This window comes from Cynocephalus volans, chromosome 12 (genome assembly GCF_027409185.1).
Source record: "Cynocephalus volans isolate mCynVol1 chromosome 12, mCynVol1.pri, whole genome shotgun sequence".
Taxonomy (NCBI): Eukaryota; Metazoa; Chordata; class Mammalia; order Dermoptera; family Cynocephalidae; genus Cynocephalus; species Cynocephalus volans.
Genome location: NC_084471.1, coordinates 7,291,290 through 7,310,298, shown reverse-complemented (window position 1 = coordinate 7,310,298; position 19,009 = coordinate 7,291,290). Strand labels below are relative to the sequence as shown.

At 44.3% G+C, this 19,009-nt stretch overlaps 1 protein-coding gene across 1 annotated transcript in view; it reads right to left on the bottom strand.

Annotated features, from left to right (window-relative positions):
* EFCAB6 (EF-hand calcium binding domain 6) overlaps positions 1–19,009 on the bottom strand; it is a 256,909-nt gene that overhangs the window by 48,503 nt on the left and 189,397 nt on the right. The window contains exons 21-22 of the mRNA XM_063076100.1: positions 12,781–12,975; positions 8,173–8,328 (exon numbers count right to left, since the gene is read on the bottom strand). Coding sequence (XP_062932170.1) covers positions 8,173–8,328; positions 12,781–12,975 — 351 coding nt within the window. The remainder of the gene's footprint in view (positions 1–8,172; positions 8,329–12,780; positions 12,976–19,009) is intronic.

Below are 19,009 nucleotides of genomic sequence, written 5' to 3'. Positions count from 1 at the left end.
CCTATTTGTTAAAGATGTAAAAAAGTTCAAAATAACATGTGATTGCATTCAGTGTTCACATTTCTGTAACTTAGATTCTCTGAGCATTCCTGGCACCGGAACACCTAAACTTTCTTTCAGGAGGATGCGGGCAAGTGTCAAAGCAGAACAGCTTGGAATGGTGAGGAAACAAGAGAGGAGTTTCCAGCGACTCAGACTCTGCATCTAACGAAGACGAGCCAAGGGCTGAGCTTTTCCAACCGCAGCTGCAGAGCAGCCCTGCATGGGCATCGGGTCGCTGTGTGATGGAGACGCGGAGGCAGAGGACAATCTACACCATTTCATCCGCGGGATAAATTGCCAACATGGTATTAAAATGTAGTAATAAAATCAGATGCATATGCTAATCTCTTCAGTAGTATTTAGAGAAGTCTATTTTGGATCTAGAAAAGAATAATCTACATGTAATTACAAATAACAGAGATGTTATCATCAAGAGGGCTTTGAGAAGAAACAAGCAACTGAGCAATGGGTCCTTATTAAGGCTTCAATGAGTAAAAAAGTTGATCAGCCCCATTGAAAGGTGGACTACAGAAATTCCACGGCCCTTTTGTTGTTGTTATCAAGCCTAACTATGTTTTAACGAGACTCTCTTATAATCATTTAATTATTTATCTGCAGCTATTTTTCCATGATTTATTCATTGAATGCATGCGAATTCTTGTTCGGCTGGAAATAGATTCAGTGAGAGAAGACCCTGTTTAACAGACAAGAGAACATATAGGCATTTGAAGATGAAACGGCCCTCCCTTTCTCTATGCGTGCACACATGTGCGTGCACACACATGCACACACATGCACACACACGGGCATTGGACTTCTCACAGCTCGAACGCAGTGGACCGATGTCTTCACATGTTCAAGCACAGTGACTTTCTCCTTAGGATTCTATTGTCAGACAAGCCAGCGATCTGAGTGAGGGAGAATGCAAAAGGTTTCAGACAAAAAAGAACTCAGAAAATTTACTTCCTGTCCACCTGTTCTTTGGAAATCACTTCAGCAAGTACTCCAGCAAAAGGAGAATGGAAATCAAGAAATGAAAAAGACACAGATGTAGGAAACAGGGGACCAACCCAGAAGAATACTGGAGGCAACCTGGGATGCTCTCGGGACCACAGACCTAGGACAGGAGAAGGGGGCCAGGCTCTAGAACAGAGATGCCAGGGAAACTCAGAGAACAGGAAGTGAGAGAGAAGGGTGGGGACGCCTGAAGGTTGACAGTGTTGAGCTTTACCTGAGCCCTGTGCTCCTAGGAAACAGCAACGGTTAAAGAAACCACCCCACCCCTATGTCCCTGGAAACAGCTACTGCAAACCACCTTTTCCCCACACAAGTTAGAAAGACTCATGGACGCCCCCAGGTTTCCCCGTGACAGGGAAGACATAGACCCTCCAAGACACAGACCCTCCAAATTCCCATTCCCATCCTCATAAATGATAAGCTGGGCTGTTTGTACCCACTGACTTGTCTGGACAAAATACCTGAGAACTTGACCAAAGTTTAGTTAAGCGCCTCTCCTTCCCCCACCCACTGAACTTTGACCCGCCTCAGCCTGGGCCAGCATGGGAGTGTGGAACAGCCCCCCTCCCCCAGTGGTCCTTCATGGGACTCTGACCACAAGGAGAGACATTCCTGCTCCGACTGTCTGATCATCTCACCCCCACACTTGGTTCTTTCTGGCCTTGTTTGCTCTTCTCTATTAAAGAAGAGCCCTTTTCTGCTTGGCCTTTGAGATGCTTACAGATTTTGCAGCTGAAGCATTCCCTCTATTGCAATAACCCCCCTCTCCCTATTGCAACAGTCTTTTGAAATAAAGTCTCTCTTGCCTAAGGATGAATTTGTCTTTATTTGACAAGGGAAAATGTGGGCACATAATGCAAGAAAAACAGAGTAAGTTAAAAGCTCCAGGAAACAAATAACTTATCCAATAAAATCATAGTATAATATGAAGCAAACGTAAAATGTTGCTATGGTCTGAGTGTTGGTATCCCCCCAAATTCATATGTTAATTCTAACCCCCAAGGTGAGGGTATTTGGAGGTGGGGCCTGTAGGAGGTAATTAGGTCAGGTGGAGCCCTCATGAGCAGGATTAGTGCCCTTATAAAGGAGGCCCCAGACAGATTCTTGTTCCTTCCACCATGAGTGGTTACAGTGGAAAGATGGACATTGATGAGCTAGAAAGTGGCCCTCACCAGACACTGAAGCTGCTGTTGCCTTGATCTTGGACTTCCCAGCCTTCTCGGAACTGTGAGAAATAAATTTCTGTTGTTGATAAGCTACCCAGTTTATGGTATTTTGTAATACCAGTCTGGATGGACTAAGGCAAATGTGGTATGACTTTCAGCAACTGATGGAACTAAGACAAAGAATCCATTTGACATTAAGGCCAGAGACTCACGGATAGTGCCAGTGAAAAGAAAGGCTGATTTTCCTTCATTACCAGGACACTGAACAATATTTACATAATCAAAGTAATGAAATGCTGTTTAATGGTTTTCATGTTTTAGAATCAACCTATGAACCAAGCAGGAAGGACATGGTTGTGGTTGTAGGACAGAAGGTTAAATTTAACTACCTTTTCTAAAGTAAAAATCAAAATGTAGCTGACAAAAGATGGGATGTGGAAGGAGCAGGGACGGGCGGAGTGGGGGTGGGAAGAGGTGAAGTGTAGAGAGAGAAGGGGAGCTCTGACATGCGTAGAACTCACAAGTGTTACTCTCATTCTAACAACAAGGAAAAGGCTGAACACACTGAATGCAATGGCTTAGACCCACCAGAGAGTTGAGGTCATGGGGCAAAATGTCACCATGAAATCTAGAGAGACAAGCACATTCAGGGAATCACAGCTGAGGTCTGCTTCATGGAGCACATGCCTTTGGAGCTGCAAGCTGGTAAGGACACTTAAATGGTAATCTTGACAAACTGGTGGAGGCTGAGTGTGGACTAGCATGAGAGTGAGAAACTCTGGGGACCAGTCTTAGGCATCCCCCCTACTTCCATGGGTTTTACCTTCAGGAATCCCACCAGGTTCTTACACCAAATATCTGAGAAAGATCCCCTTGTGGTAATGGCCGGGGGGAGGTGCCAGAATCTTCTCTATCACAACTTTCCAAGGGAAGAGACTTTACAGACACTTATCCCAGCTGGAGGAAGGGCAGTTAGCCAAACCCATACCCCTCTAGTCTTCCTGTCTTACCTAAGGGAGGAACAAAAGAAGGCAAGAAACATTTCCAAAGGTTACAGCCCAGGGACTCAAGCCCACTAAAAGACTGAGATTGAACCATAAGATTATATACCATTTCTCCAGTATAATAACAGTGCAACACAACTGAAAGAGCTGCAAAACACAGACTCTATGTCAGAAGGAGTTCATGGGGAAACCCAAAGAAACCAGTAGATATGAAAAAAAGGACACTGGAGTAAAGTGAAGGCTTTGGTGCTGACAGCTACAGCAAACATGAAACAGTACAATTCCTAGCCAATTAACATGAAAACTCACACTAAAGGATTATGTACCTTGGTTCCTATTACCCAATACATCATGTCTGGCTTTCAACACACACAAAACTACAAGGCATGTTAAAAAGCAAAAAAACACAGAGTCTGAAGAGACAAAGTAAGCATCAGAACCAGACTCAGATATGACACAGATTTTGAAATTATCAGGTAGGGAACTTAAAACAACTACAATTAATATGTAAAGGGCTCTAATGGAAAAGGTAGACAATACTGAAGATCAAACAGGCAATGTAAGCAGAGAGATGGAAACTCTAAGAAAGAACCAAAAGGAAATGCTAGAAATAAAAACGCTGTTCCAGAGATGACGAATGCCTTTGATGGGCTCATCAGTGAATGAACACGGTTGAGGAAAAAAAATCAATGAGCTCAAAGAACATCAATAGAAACCTTCCAGACTGAGATGCAAACCTAGAAAAGGATGGGGAAAAACACAAAAAACAAACAAAAAAATCCAGCACAGGACAGAGCATCCAAGAGCTGCGGGACAGTTTAAAAAAGTGTAACATCCACATAATTGGAATACCAGAAGGAGAAAAAGAGAGGAGGGAGCAGAAAAAAACACTGGAAGTAATAATGGCCGAGACTTTTCCAAAATTAACAATAGACACCAAACCACAGGTCTAGGAAGCTCAGAGAACACTAAGCAGGGTAAATACCAAAAATACCTAAGTGTAGACCTAGGCATATCATATTCAAGCTGCAGAAAACCAAAGACAAGAGAAAATCTGGAAAGAAGCCAGAGGGGAGAAAAAAACTTCGCCATGGGGAAACAAAGATAAGAATCACATTGGACTTCTCATCAGAAATTAGGCAAAAAAGAAGAGAGTGGCCTGAAATATTTAAAGTGCTGAAAGAAAGGAAAATCACCACCCTAGAATTCCATAGCCAGTGGGGAAAAATAAAGACTTTCTCAGATAAACAACAACTGAGGGAATTCATCACCAGCAGCCCTGCCCTTCAAGAAATGCTAGAAGACATTCTTCAGAGAAAATCGTATAGGTCAGAAACTCAGATCTACATAAAGAAAGGGAGAGTGTCAAAGAAGGAATGAATGAAGGTAAAATTACATCTTTTCTTTTACTTATTCTTAGTTGATCTAATGATTGTTCAAAGTAGTAGTAATTACAGCATATTGGGTGATTATAGCATATGGCTGGTGAAGTGAATGGCATGTTGTAGGGTCCCGGAGGAGGGACTAGGGATACCCTGTTATAAGGTCCCTGCACTACCCATGAAGCAGTGTTGTATCTTTTGAAAGTGGACTCAGGCTAGTTGTAAATGTATATTGCAAATTCCAGAGCAGCCACAAGTGTTTTAAAAGGCAGGGGAGGGATGCTAATATTCTCCCCTTACAAAGTGAGGAACATGAGCTTCCTGCATTTGGTCAGCACAACTAAATTATGTGGATAGAAACCGCATATAAAAACTGCATGCAAAAGGAGTCACAGGAGGAATAATTAACTCTAAGTTATTTCAGTATAAAAGTACATGAGGATAAGACTTCTGGTTAAATAAAGTGGCTCAAACACACACATCTAGTTCTGTTTTCACTTAAAATCTTCCTATAATGACAGAAAGGGGACTTTTAAAAAGGCATAAAACAGCGGTTCCCAAAGCAGGATGCTCTAGTCCAGCAGCAGCAGCATCACTGGAGCCCTTGTTGGGAATGCAAATTCTCAGGCCCCAGCCCAGACCCGCTGAGTCAGAAGAAACGGTGATAGGGCCCGGCAGGTGTGTTTTAGCAAGACAGGTGATTCTGATGCTTGCTGGAGTTTGGAGCCACTGGAGTAAAGCACTAAGGACAGAGAGAACGTGAAAGAAGATGAGGCTGGAGATTCTAGAGGTGAACGGGGGTGGAGGTATCAGAATCCAGAAAACCACCATCTAAAACCAACAGGGGGCCTGTGGAAAAGCAACTTGAGAGACTCTGCAAACACCCTCATAGGCTCGGGAATTGGTGGCACCGGCTACACCTGGTGGGTGAGATGAAGGTGGGATTAAAAATAGGAAGATTGGGGGCCGACCCTGTGGCTCACTCGGGAGAGTGCGGTGCTGGGAGCACAGCGGCGCTGGGAGCGCCGAGGCCGCGGGTTCGGATCCTACATAGGAATGGCAGGTGCGCTCACTGGCTGAGCGCGGTATGGGCGACACCAAGCCAAGGGTTGTGATCTCCTTACTGGTCACAAAAAGGAAAAAAAAAAAAAAAAAAGGAAGATTGGTTAAAAGCCTGTGTGGGAAGCAATTAGACCCCAGACCCCTCTCCAAATTCCATGTGGCCTCTCCACCCCAATGGAAGATTTGGGGATGGGTTCTCTGGAGACAGTTTGAGTGTTTCTGAACTGGAGGGCACCTGTCCCTGTTCTTAATGAAAAGAGGGAATTAAGTGAAAGTTAATACATCAACTTTTGTTAGTTTCCTGTGGCTCTGTAACAAATATCACAAAGTTGGCGGCTTAACATGACACACATTTATTCTCTTACGGTTCTGGACACCAAAAGTCTGAAATCAGTTGCACGGGGCTGAAATCAAGGTGACGGCAGGGCTGTGCTCCCTGCAGAGGCTCTAGGGGAGGATCTGTTACTCGCCTCTTCCAGCTTCTGGGGGCCGCCAGCATCCCTGGCTTGTGGCCGCATCACTCTATGTCAGCCTGCCCGCGTGCTCACAAAGCCTCCTCTTCTGTCTGTGTCAAATCTCCCTCTGCCTCCCTCTTATAAGGACACTTGTGATCTCTCATCCATAATATCTACGATAATCTCTCCATCTCAAAATCCTGAACTTAATCATATCTGCAGAGGCCCTTTTCCTATGTAAGGTAGTGTTCACAGATTCTAGGAACTAGGACCTGAATTTCTTTGGGTGGCATTACTCAGCCTCCCACATTGATTGCTGAAACTTCCAGCCTTCTTCCCCCAGTCAGCTAGAGTGCTGGCAGCAGGAGATCAGAGTCTTCTCTGCTGGGATTTCCAAATTTAGAAAACAAACGAAAAACCCTACAGGTATGCTCAATTAAATTAGAATTTCAAATAAGTAGTTAAAAAAAATATATATATATCCCACGAATTGCATGGGACATACTTGTGCTAAAAAATTATTGTTTATCTGAAGTTCAAATTTAGTGGGGCATCCTGTGTTTTATGGGGTAACTCTGTTCTCTGGTAAATCTGACCAGGTCAAAATAAAACTTTTAAAGATACTGAATTTGGGGGTCCCCCAAGGAAACTACATGTCAGATGACCCTACAGTTCAGACCAAAGCTGACAAGCTCCATCTTACTGCACAGAACTTCTGTTTCTTTGTACCCTGCTCTTAATATAAGCATATTTTTGAGGAAAGCATCTGTCATGAAGGATTGTTTAAAAAAAGCAACACTAAGGAGAGGATTCTTGGGTAAAGGAAACTTTTTTTAAAAAGTCCATTGTTAATATCTTTAGAGAAATGAGATAGTGCATCCTTGAAGCAAGAATAAGATGCTGTAGAAAAGGGTACATTCAGAGAATAAAAATAAGCACTGGTAATTGGAAACACAAGTACGACAACAGAAACAAAAATCTCAAAAGAAGGCTTGGGAGCTAAAATCGAGGAAATCTCCCAGAAGGTGGAAAAAAAAAAAAAAAAAAAAAAAGAAAAAGACATGGAAAATAGGAGAGAAATATTTAAAAATATGTAAGGGAGCAAGCTAAGTGTTTCAAAATTCAAGAACAACAGGAGTTTCAGAAAGAACAGAAGAGAGAGGAACTCATCGATGACATAAATCAAGAAAATTTCTGAGAATTAAAGAACATGAAAAGGGCCATCTTCAAGAAGGTGAAGCTGATAGATTAGCTGATGTGTCTGAACACACTGGAAGGAGATTTCACACCTAGGGGTGGGCTGGGGATTTAATTAGGGATACTAAGTACATAGGAAACTATGCAAACAAAAACATAGGATAATTTAATTTCAGGAAACAAGTGCAATGTAGAAAGGAAAAGTGATCAGCTAGTCACAGTGATGCAGGTGACACAGTGACTTGGTGAGCACGTGGAGAGAGGTCCCCATGTGTTTTCAGGGGTGGGGGCTGAGGGGTAGGTGCTTGGTGATAGGGAATGGGTAAAAAGGGGATGAGTTAAACCCATATCTTCCTGGTAGGAAGTCAGTAGATACTGCCTAAAAGTAAGAAACCAAGAAATAACAGCATAAGCTTGTCATTTAGGAAATAGGGAGTTCAGTCCCAAAAGGCATCAGCCAAAAGCACTGGAAGTTGTCAGCCCTGGGGAGGAGCGGTGAGGGCAGGGGCAGGGCAGGGGCTGCCGCTTTCAATACTAAGCCTCACAGGACGGTTTGACTCCTGCCTAAGCACATGAGTAACTTGGATACAACAAAAACTCAAGTTAAAAAAGGATGACTTTGCTGCCAAGACACACCAGGAAAAGGTACGTATTTGTCAGGTTGCTTTTTGTTTTTATTTTTGATGGGCTCAACCCCACTCTAAGGTAGCCCAGCCAAAGGAATACGTGGAGGTTATTTCAATGTCAAAAGGCTGTTTCAGTGGATGTATAAGAAGAAACAAAAGCAACTCGCCAACACGTTTTGCAGCAACCTGAGAAATGTATTTAAACCAGTGAAAAAAGAAACCTGTTCAGCAGACTGGTCAGCTCCTCTTCCTTAAGAGAACAACCACATTCCTGCAGCACTTTCTGTATTTTGCATATGGATATGTAGCCGTTTGGGGGTTTATCTAGTTTGGTGAGTGCTTTGCTGATATCTTGATAATGGTCCATAAGCTTTTCCCTGAAAGAGAATACATTTCAGATACACCCTAAAATCTGGAAAACAAATATTTTCTTTAGAGCAAGTGTTTCATGATCATTCTAAGGCAATGATTTAACGGCTCATCTAAGAACTAATTTTGAAGACATTTTGCAGCCTCAGTGTAACATTTACATTAAAAGGTATTCCAGAAAAAATTGTAGTTCTGTATCATCATTTTTGTTATTACTAGCAAACTACATTAGAGAAATTATAACCTTGTTTTTTTTTTACTAGAATTGGTACTTTACAAATGGAACCAAGAACTTAAAAATAAGGTGATATTATAGACTGAAACACACATTCGTTCTCAATAAATACCTGTTGAGCACCTCATATGTACCATGTGCTGCACGTGTTGGGACGCAACTAGAGAATCAAACAGACATCCCTAGAAGAATTTACATCCAGTGGGGGCAAGATTGGCAATAAATAGAAGACATGAGTACATCACACGGGAGGTTAGTAGGTGAGAGAAAGAGCCATTTAGAGAGGCTGTGGATGCCCAGAGCGGCAGTGGGTTGCACTTCTAAGCAGGGGTGCAGGCAGGCCTTTCTGGGAAGGTGACACGGAGCTAAGACTGGGAGGTGAAGGTGTCTGCCATGGGCAGAGCTTTCTTAGGGGCCCAGGGAACAGCCAGCACCAAGGCCCTAAGGCAAGTGTGGAGAAGGGCAGCAAGCGAGGAGTGGGAGAGGCCCAGGGTCCTGTCAGTGGTGGGGGCAAGGGAGGGGCCAGGGACTCCTGGTTTTTTATCGGATACTTTTATTGTTAAGAAACACAGTCACCATTTGTGTGCATCAGCTGACAAGTTTCTCACATTTGATCTTCTTGACAAGCCTCCCGGGAGGTGTTATCCTCTGCATGTTATAGACAAGGAACGGGATGGTGTCCAGACCCAGTGGCAGAGTCGGGCCAAGAAAGGGCCTTTCTCTGACAGCAAGCATCCTGCCGTAGTTCCCAGCTCCAGCGTTGATTTTCTTGCAGAATACGTTCGAGATTCCATGATTCAGTTTTTCAGTTCAAGAAAATTCTTCTCTGACTTAAAAAAATTACTGTTAAGTGTATGAGTCTGTTTCTGTTGCTTGTAACAAAATACACATAAGTGGGTAATTTCTAAGAAAATGAAATTCATCGCTTACAGTTTCAGAGGCTGGGAAGTCCAGAGTTCAGGGAACACATCTGATGAGGGTCTTCCTTGGTCGTGGCTTCAGTGACACAGGGTATTGCAAGATGGCACAAGCAGAGAGAGAGAGATAGGTCCTCATGCACTCTCCTTTTAAAGCCCTCAGAACCATGCCCATGACCACCATTACTAATCCACTCACTATGGCACGGTCCTTACAATCTAATCACCTCTTCAAGGCCCCACCTTTCAATGGCTGTAATAGGATTTCCCACCCTCTTAACAGTCGTAGTGGGGATCAAGCTTCTAATACATAAAACTTGGGGGACACAATTCAATCCATATCATTAAGGGACTAAAAATGTGGGGAAATCTTTAAGAATAAACCATCTTGCATTTACCTATGGTGGACTGATTATAAATTCTGTGATTTCAGCTCACCCAGGTCTCTGAAAGCTCTTCCTAACATACTGAACAATATGCTTGTCTGATGGGCTCAGACTCAATCTTGGCTTTCTGGTTATTACCCAAGGGGAAAAAATGTGCTATGAATTCTAAAAACTCAGTCTTTAGTGGTTAATTGTCACCACTGGAGATGTGTATTTGTGGGAGAGAACAGTTCCTTGAGCATGACTGGAAAAAATATTCCACAGAAACAGAAAGGTCAGAAATCCAGGAGAGGTGAAATTAGAGGAATATTCAGGGTGGGAGAGGGAGATGCATTTGCTCTGAAGCTCCACGGAGCATCGACGCCTTTCCCTTCTGGCCCCCAAGCTGGAATTGGCTCACTCGACGACGTCTCGGCACTTACTGCAAATGAGCCGCGTGAACTGTTCCGTGAATGAATACCAACAGCAGCAACTTTCTGGGTTCCCTTACAGGTGTACATTGAATTCAGTCCCATGTTACAAAGTGATTACTCGTCATCAAAGCTATTATATTCCACTTAATCCTTCAAAATGAAAGCAAATGAAGGTATAAAAAAATCAAAACATTTTTTGAGATACATATTTTTAGAGAAATTGAGGCATTTGGCATTTCTTGGACTGGTTTCTAGGCGGTAATTATTTCCCTTGTGAAGGGAATATGTGTGCAGAGTAAATGAGGGTTTAGAGCACAGATCACTGTACACTGCCAAACAGAAATGGTGTCAGCCAACACTCAGTGACAAAGTGCTCTGGGTCCAAGTCCGGCTCCTGGTCTGCACAGCGAGATAGAGGTGTGGAGAAGGCACTGTCAAGGCCAGGGGGACAGCCACGGAAAGCCTTGCACGTGGCCTCCCTGGCCTGGCACTGCTGTGTGGAGTCTGCGTGTGTGCCTCTGTGTGTTTCAGAGCGGGCCGTGTGATGGAGTTGCTGGCGTGGAGCTGTTCTGGTTCTGACTCTGCAGCTCAGACTCAGGCAAAAAAGAGCAAGGCATGGAAAAGAAATGAGTTTAAAGGAAGATTTTTCTTAAATAAAAAAAAAATGGATTTAGGGTACTCCAAACAAAATTAATTCCCTTAGATTTAAGAGGCAAATCTAAACTTTTGGTCACTTTGATTGAACATGACTCCCATCTATCAATCTTAGAATTTTGGTATAAATGAGGAGGTAAAAAAAAAATCCTGGAAACATTGAATCTCGTGGCTCATGTGAAAGAGCCACTGACAGCAAATTTTAAAAACAAGCCGTCCTGAAGGGCCAAGTTACTTGATAATTTTTACAAGCTGATATTTTTGAGAAAACAGAAGCTGGTCACGCATTTGTCTTCTTTAGTAAGAGAATACAATCGTGGCAGAGAAGACTGGGCTGTGTGAGTTAGTAACCTGAGCCTTATGATCTGAAACACATGGTCTCACGGTGCGTAGCTCTTCCGGCTCTGGACCCATGTTCCCACGATGAGCAAACACAGGCAGAGAGAGTGTGGGATGCGGGTGCCAAGGATGCGAGCTTTCTTGCATAGAGCCTCATTACTCACAAGTGGCAGCACAGACAATCAGTGAAGACACCAGTGGGTAATGAGGCCACCCCTGTCTGGTAAAGATAAATTCCACTTTTTCATTAGCTTTATGGCATATTTGATTTATACCAGTTGTGTGCATCTTTTACTTTGAATTTCACAAACTCAATTCTCTGCTTTTGGGCTTTATAACTCAGCAACTTTGACATAATTCCATGGTGTGTTCAAACTGTTTTTCTCTTAAACCCCATTTGGTCATTATGCCTCATCCCTGTGTCCTGTGTTCTTGTTTCCTGTGGAGACTCTTCAGCAACAACTCATTCATTCATTGAGGTGTTATATGAGGTGGTGGGGACAGAGTGCTGAATGCTGCCTTCTGAAATGACAGGTGGAGACAGACTCACGAACAGCAAGGTGGAGCTAAGGCAGAGTCACAGAGTGGCAGGAAGAGTCACATGTGTGGACATCCGCCACGATCGAGACTACGTCCATTTGCAGGAAAATCTGTGTCATTACTGTACAGTCACATACGCGGCACAATTTTTTCCTATGCTGTAAATGTTACAAATATGCCATAAGTAACTTGTTTTGAACTTTGGAAATAATCATGCACAATCCCAGCATCCAAATACAACACATTACCTGTTGCACAGCATCTTCGGGTCCTTGTGTCCCTGCACATAAATTTAACGTCCGGTCGTGGTATACATACTTGTACTGTTCAAAATTTCACTACGTTAGTCCTTCCTCCCAAACGTTTTCCCTGTTTTTCCACAACAATTTCAATAGGCATATACTATTTCATATTTTTTTGGTCCACACTCTACTAAGCCAGGGCACTAATTTGGACTGAAAGGTATTCCAATCATACCTTCCAACTGCTAAGTTGCTGGCCTCTTCTGAATCATTTCTGTGGGTTAAAGTCCCCAAAGTAGAAGTGGCGAATGAAAGGAGATGTCTGTTCATTCATTCATTCAACGGATCTCTATGGGGTGCCTGTTAGGTATCAGGCACTGGTTAAAGTGACAGATATCCTAAGGGAGCTTGCATTCCAGTTGGGCCAAGGGAGGGGTCAGGCAGTATTTAGTACGTGACTAAAAAGGATGATTTTCAAGGGTGATCTGTAAAATATGAGAAAATGATATATGAGATTGTGACTGGGTAAAGTGGGATAGGCTTATAGCTTTTCCACTACTTTATAGCTCTTTGACTTAGCACCAATTTCTAGAATCTACAACAGTGAACAAAAATAACAATTTCATGGTAAATTTGCCAGCTCTGGAAGGTACCATTTTGAAACAACTTTTGCTGTAAAGGTCAATGTAGGAACAGGTGTTCAGATTGTTGTCCCATGATACGTACAGACTCACCTGGCTGGCATGGCCTTCTCTACACTCTGCTGCAGCTCTCTGATCTCTTCCTGTACCTGCTGTGGCTTAGTGAAATGACCCATGAAGTTGAAATAATCCTCTGCGTAGGGCCGATGGACAGCTGGTGAATAGCTAATGCCTAATTTCTGTAAAAACTCCTGGTAAGTAATGTATCCTCTTCCCTCAGTGTCGTAGCTTAAAGAAAAAGAAAAAAAAAAAAAGCTCTCATCAGTAGCCACGAAGGTGTATTGATGCTCAGGGTTCTGGCAACACCTGCACTGTCTGTGAGGAGCACCGACTCTGGCTCCTCACCTCTCCAAGCATGCGCTGCGGGCCACAGCATGGGCCTCACTGGGGACAGTCAGAAATGCAGATCCGATCCATATCTGCATTGTCACCAGATCCCCAGGTGAGCTTTGGGCACATCAAAGTTTGAAAACCAGTGCTTGAGTCAACAGAATGATCGTCTCATACATGGCCTGTCCCAAGAGTGTGCAGCCAAAGTCGTTCCCCTGCCACTATGTTAGAAACCTGGTTGTGCCTACCGAAAGTGAAAATCAGACCCTCCATGCATTCAACAGTTTTTTAAATTGAGTACCTACATGTAAAAGGAAATATTCTAAGGTTTAGAAGAAAATTCTTCAAAAAGCATATTTAATCTTAAAACTCGAATAAATGAATGCCACTTGATTCAAGGATGGTGGAATTCCCACACTTTCTCTTTAAAGACATGCCAATTACATGCAACCAACAAGAGAGACCGGTAAAGAAAACAAGATAAGAATTATGCTAAGTACCTTTTATTTCATTTTCTATTATTGAGATTTTTCTGAATTATAATTCATTAAAAAAGGCATAATGGAGGGTTTTTTATCTCCCAACATTATTCAAATAGAATAGAATTACTTTAATAAAATTTTTAAGGCAAACTGCCAATTTTCTTTAAGAAAAAAAGCATGTATTTTTACATAAAGATCTTGGTCCTCATCTAACCGATAAAAGTGGCATTTGCAGATGTGATGCTTCCCAGATGAACTCAGAGTCACAAGGAACAAGACTATATTTAAACAATTTTGCAGGTATAATTCTTGCATTAGGACACCGTTTGGGTATTTGCCTGAGCATAAGAACAAATGGTTTCCTTTGGGATGCAGAACTTCCCTCTGCTAGTTAACTCATGAAGTCCTCGAGATCTCCAGGACCCCACAGTCACCTTCAACACACCGAGCTCCACGTGACAGTTGAATAACAATGAAGAATTTCATTTATTGAGCCATGAGCTTGTCCTCAAGGGGTGGGATAGTGGGTAGAAGAGGAGGGGTAAGAAGTTTGGGTAAGTGTCTCATGCACTTGTGCTAAAATCTGCAGAGGCTCCCAGGAGCTGGAAGGCCATTGTCCTTTCACGAGGCCATGTGGGCCTGTCCCCCAAGGTGCTGGTGAGAGCCCCAGGCCCCTCCTTCCCCCTGCTCCTCTTCCGTCTGGTCCCTACAGGCCTGCTGCTCCCTCTGCCACGTGTCTGACGTCTGCCTGCCTTGTTGAGCATCCAGGCCCATTTCCCCTCTGGCGACTTCTTTCCCTTTACTGAAGGTGGCCTAGGGTGGAGGGCTGTGAGTCGAACACCAGCTCACCAGCTTTGAGGCCCTCACCCACTCCAGGGCTCAGTTCCTCATGCAGGAGCCATCCCGGGCATTCCTAGGTGTAAAGTCTCAGCATGGAGCCTGCGCCGCTCTTGTTACTGTTATCCGTGTAAACTTCTGAAGACCTTTGCAGGCATCTGTTATTGGTATAATCTCAGTACTTGCAACTGACATTCTACCTTTATTTGGCGAATTTTGTTTTTATTTTTATTTTTTTCATTTTAAGTTTTCATTTATTACTAGCATATTCATTCTTACAAATCGTGATTTTTCTTTATGCCCTTTGCCCGACCTGTCACTTCCCAACCCCCCCACCTCCCTCCCCCACATCCCTAGCATCCTTAGGTTTGGTCTCTCCTTCTGAGAGTTCAACGTATCGTTGTGGCCTTTTCTTTCTCTCCTTCATTCCTTCCTCCTTCCCCCCTTCCCTCCCTTCCTTCCCAGCAGCCAGTTATGAGTGAGAACATGTGGTATTTCTGTTTTCTTGTCTGGCTTATTTCACTCAACATAATTTTCTCCAGAGTCATCCATGTTGCTGTGAATGACAGAATTTCATTCCTTTTTATGGCTGAGGAGTGGTCCAGTGTGTGTACACACCGCATTTTCTTTATCCAGTCATTCATTGACGGACACTTAGGCTGGTTCCATATTTTGGCTATTGTAAACTGAGCTGCGATGAATCACTAGTCATCGGAGAATTTTGTTTTTAAAGCAAAACAAAGCAAAAACACCCATAGAAAGAGGTCCACAGGCTCTCCCATGGCTGTAGAAGAGTCGTGTTGTCCCAGGCAGCACCGTCAAGGGCGGACCCCTCCAGCAGATGGCCTTTCCTGTTGCTGCAGGAAGGGGAGTTTAATTTCACATCCGTACACCCAGCAATGGCAAGGGGCTGCCATTTCTGGAGCTTCCAGCCTGATCCCAGGGCCATGCGTCTCTCCTTGAACTGTATCAGACCCACGGCTAGCCTTTGCCACCAGAATGAAGTAATAATGCAACTCTGGTCGAGACACCCCCAAATAAAGCTCCCCAGGGGCTCCCATTCCGATGGCGGGTTCCTGACAGATGGCCCATGGCCCACCAACCTGACAAACAACTCCAGGTAGCAATGCAGTCCTTTTGGAAACCTCTCTCTCTCCTCCTAAGTCAAAAGTGCTGTGATCCTGCCTCCCTCTGAGTTTCTCCAGGGCATGGTGAGGATGGCTGGGTTGATGCACGTAGGGACCTGGACCAGGGTCTGATGTCTTCTGTGCAAACGCCAGTGTTTGCTAGTGCTATTTGCCACTCCAAGGCTCTGCCACATCCAGCCTCATTCCATTCCTGAGTCCATGTCTTATCTCCTACAAGATGGCAAGTTTCTTGAGGGGAAACTAGGCTTATTCATTTTTACAAGCTCCCCATGCCCAGCAACACACTTTGCACAAGCTACATGATCAATTCATGTGTGCTGAGCTAATGAATGTGAAGGAAGAATGTTTCTAAGGAAGGACTGCTCTCCTGGTGTGTTATGCTCAAGAGATTACCAGCAACAAACTCTAAATTATGACAGTTGAACTGAATGAAAAGGCACTTCTTAATTACTTCATTAATAAAGATTATAAACATTCCATTTTCATTGCAAAGGAACAGAAGACCAGATTGCACAACTGCAACTAAAATATTGTTATAAATGTGAATAATAAGAGAGTTAATTCAGCTTACATAACCTCACTCTTCATTATACAATCCTTTGTGTAACATTAAAAAAAAACAACTTGCCTATAAAGGTTGAATTTTAAAATGTTTCAGCAACAGATGTACCAGGAAAAATGTGCACATAAACAGAGGACCCATAAAAACTTGCATTTGCATATGCCAATGGCCACTAATTTATGATATAATCAGATTCCTCTGCCCATTTATTGTATACACAGCAATTTAGTTGTACGCAAATTTTGGATATGTTCACATTGATTGTTTTGCTTTAATGGGAAAGTCTTAATCCTTTATGCTCAGTTTAGGCACTTGATTCTTGCATAAATCTCAAAAGTACCTTTGAACACCACTGGTTCCAGAGTTAACAGGCCCAATCAGGGTGTGTGGTAAAACCCTGCTGATGACTCAGGCCCTTAGAAAAGGCAGACATAGCACCTGGTACAGCTGGGGACATAAGGGATTCTCTCAGGTACCATTTTGGAGGGTGGTCTGATGGCTCAAATAGCTGCTCTTCAGAATTCAGTAAATCCTAATGGAATCACGGGAGATTAAACCCCATCTGCTCCAGTCACCATCCAGGGCCAACACCTCTCTTCTATGCTCCCCAATAAGTGGCTATTTAGCCTTGGATAAAGCCATGCAGAGATGGGAAACTCACCCCTCCAAACTGCCTACTAGAGTTCTAGATAACTTTAACCACCGAAAAGCTCTTTATGTTTAGCTAAGAACCATATCCATGTTGAACCTCCTTTGTACACAGCTCCTTTAAAACTCAACCCATACAATCATGTCCCATTAAATCCTCACTTTTCTGAGCTAAAGATCCTGTTCTTTCAACCTTTTCAAACCCTTCCCCATCTTGAGGCTCCTTGTCCAGATGTCCCACCAGCTGGGCACTGAGTAGATTCTCTCCAGGCACTGCCTTGGTTGAACCAAAAGAAATGACCCAGCTTCCTGTTAACTGAACCATAAGACTTTTTTCACATGAGGTGCTGCATGTGACACAGGTACTTTTTCATAGTCTCTTCTTTTTGTAATTGAATACTGATGTGCAACTTACCTGTCATATCAAGAAATGTGCATATATTGGGCATTAATTATCTCCAAAACTTTCTATCAAGTCTGTTTGATTAGCTGGTTTCATTCAGCTAATAATCTACACTGACATTTCTGAGACTGCTGCGTTCCTTCTGGAGTCTTCTCTTTTGAGCATTTTTATAATATACTCTCTTCGTGGTTTTCCAGCAAAGTCTATTTTAGATCCAAAATAGTTGAATTCCACCTGATGAAATGATGACAAGCACCTCCTCAAGGAGGGTCTCTGGCTGGGGCAGCGACACTGAGCGATGCCCTGGGCTTGGCATTCCCCTTGGCGGGACAGGCTGTCAGTCTCAGGCACTTCCAATACAAGCAGCGCTCTTGTCCTCCACACGTCTCCTTTCTCTTCCGTCCTGTCCCAGGACTTCCCACCCTTCTCCAGCTCTGGGCTTCTGCTCATGGGATGTCCTTCCCCTACTCTGGCTTCTTCCCCAGCTAATGACGGTTTATTAAGTCTCAACTCAGGTGTCACGCCTCCTGGGAGTCCCCCTTGAGCATGCCCTCTGCTGCCTTTGCCATCTTTCGGTGCATTAAATGCCACTTGGCCGCAAATATTAAGAGTGGTTTCTGTTTTCCCACCTGGACACTGGAGTTTCATCTGCCTTGAATCCCCCCTTTTCCCTTCCCCCTCGGGGGTAATTCTGGGTGTGGCAGATGCCATTATAAGTTCCCAATCTCCATTTCTCTTTCCTCCTGGACACACACGCACATGGCTTCTCCGAGCCTCTCCTGCAGGCAGGTGCAGCCATGTGCATGGATTCTGGCCCACAGAATATGGGCACAGTGAGGGCCACTTTTCCAGGCCTGACCCCGTGATCCTTGTGCTCTTTCCTGCCTCTGCTGTGTAGGCACAAAAGGTCCAGAGGGTGGTGGGATGCCTGGCTCCTGAATGATCCTGTGGACAGAGCACCCCCACCACTAGACCATAACGTCATTTGTGGGAAGCCACAGAGATGACAGACTTGTTTGTCACTGCGGTTAACCACCCTGGCCAACAGATTGCTGGAGCTGACTCAGCTTACGGTCACCTCAGATATTTCGGTTTTGCCAGACGGACAGAGTTATGGAGCTGGATGGTGGTGATGGCTGCACAGTACTGTGAATGTATTGATACTGCTGAACTACATGCTTAAAAATGGTTAAGTTGGTATAGTTTATGTTTGTGTGTCTCAAAACAATTTTTAAAAATTGGGGGACTTCCGGTCAAGATGGTGGAATAGACGGTCCTGAGCATCACTCTCTCCCACAAATTAACCGATTTACAACTATAAAAACATAATGTCAAGTGCATACAGAATGGGGAGACGTCCAGCGGGGGAGGCAGAAGCCCCACAGAGACCACATGCCCTGTGGGGCTGCCGTTGTGCAATCCAGCAGATATGCTTTGCTGCTGCCACCCGGCTCCATTCCCAGCCTGGCCCAGTGTGCATGAAGTGGGGAGACGTCCAGCAGGGGAGGTGGAGGCTCCGCAGAAACCACACACCCTGTGGGGCCACCACCACGTGACCCAGCAGGTAGGCTTCACCGCGGCCACCCGGCTCCATTCCCAGCCCAGCCCAGTGTGCACGGAGCAGGGTGATGTCCGACAGGGGAGGTGGGAGTTCTGTGGGGACCACACTGCTGCTGCGTGATCCAGCAGCCCAGCCCAGTGCACGTGGAGCAGGGAGACATCCAGCGGGGGAGGCAGAAGCTCCTCAGAGACCACACCACCGTTGCATGATCCAGTAGCCCGGCCCAGTGCATACGGAGCAGAGACGTCCAGCAGGGGAGGCAGAAGCTCTGTAGAGATCACAAACCCTGTG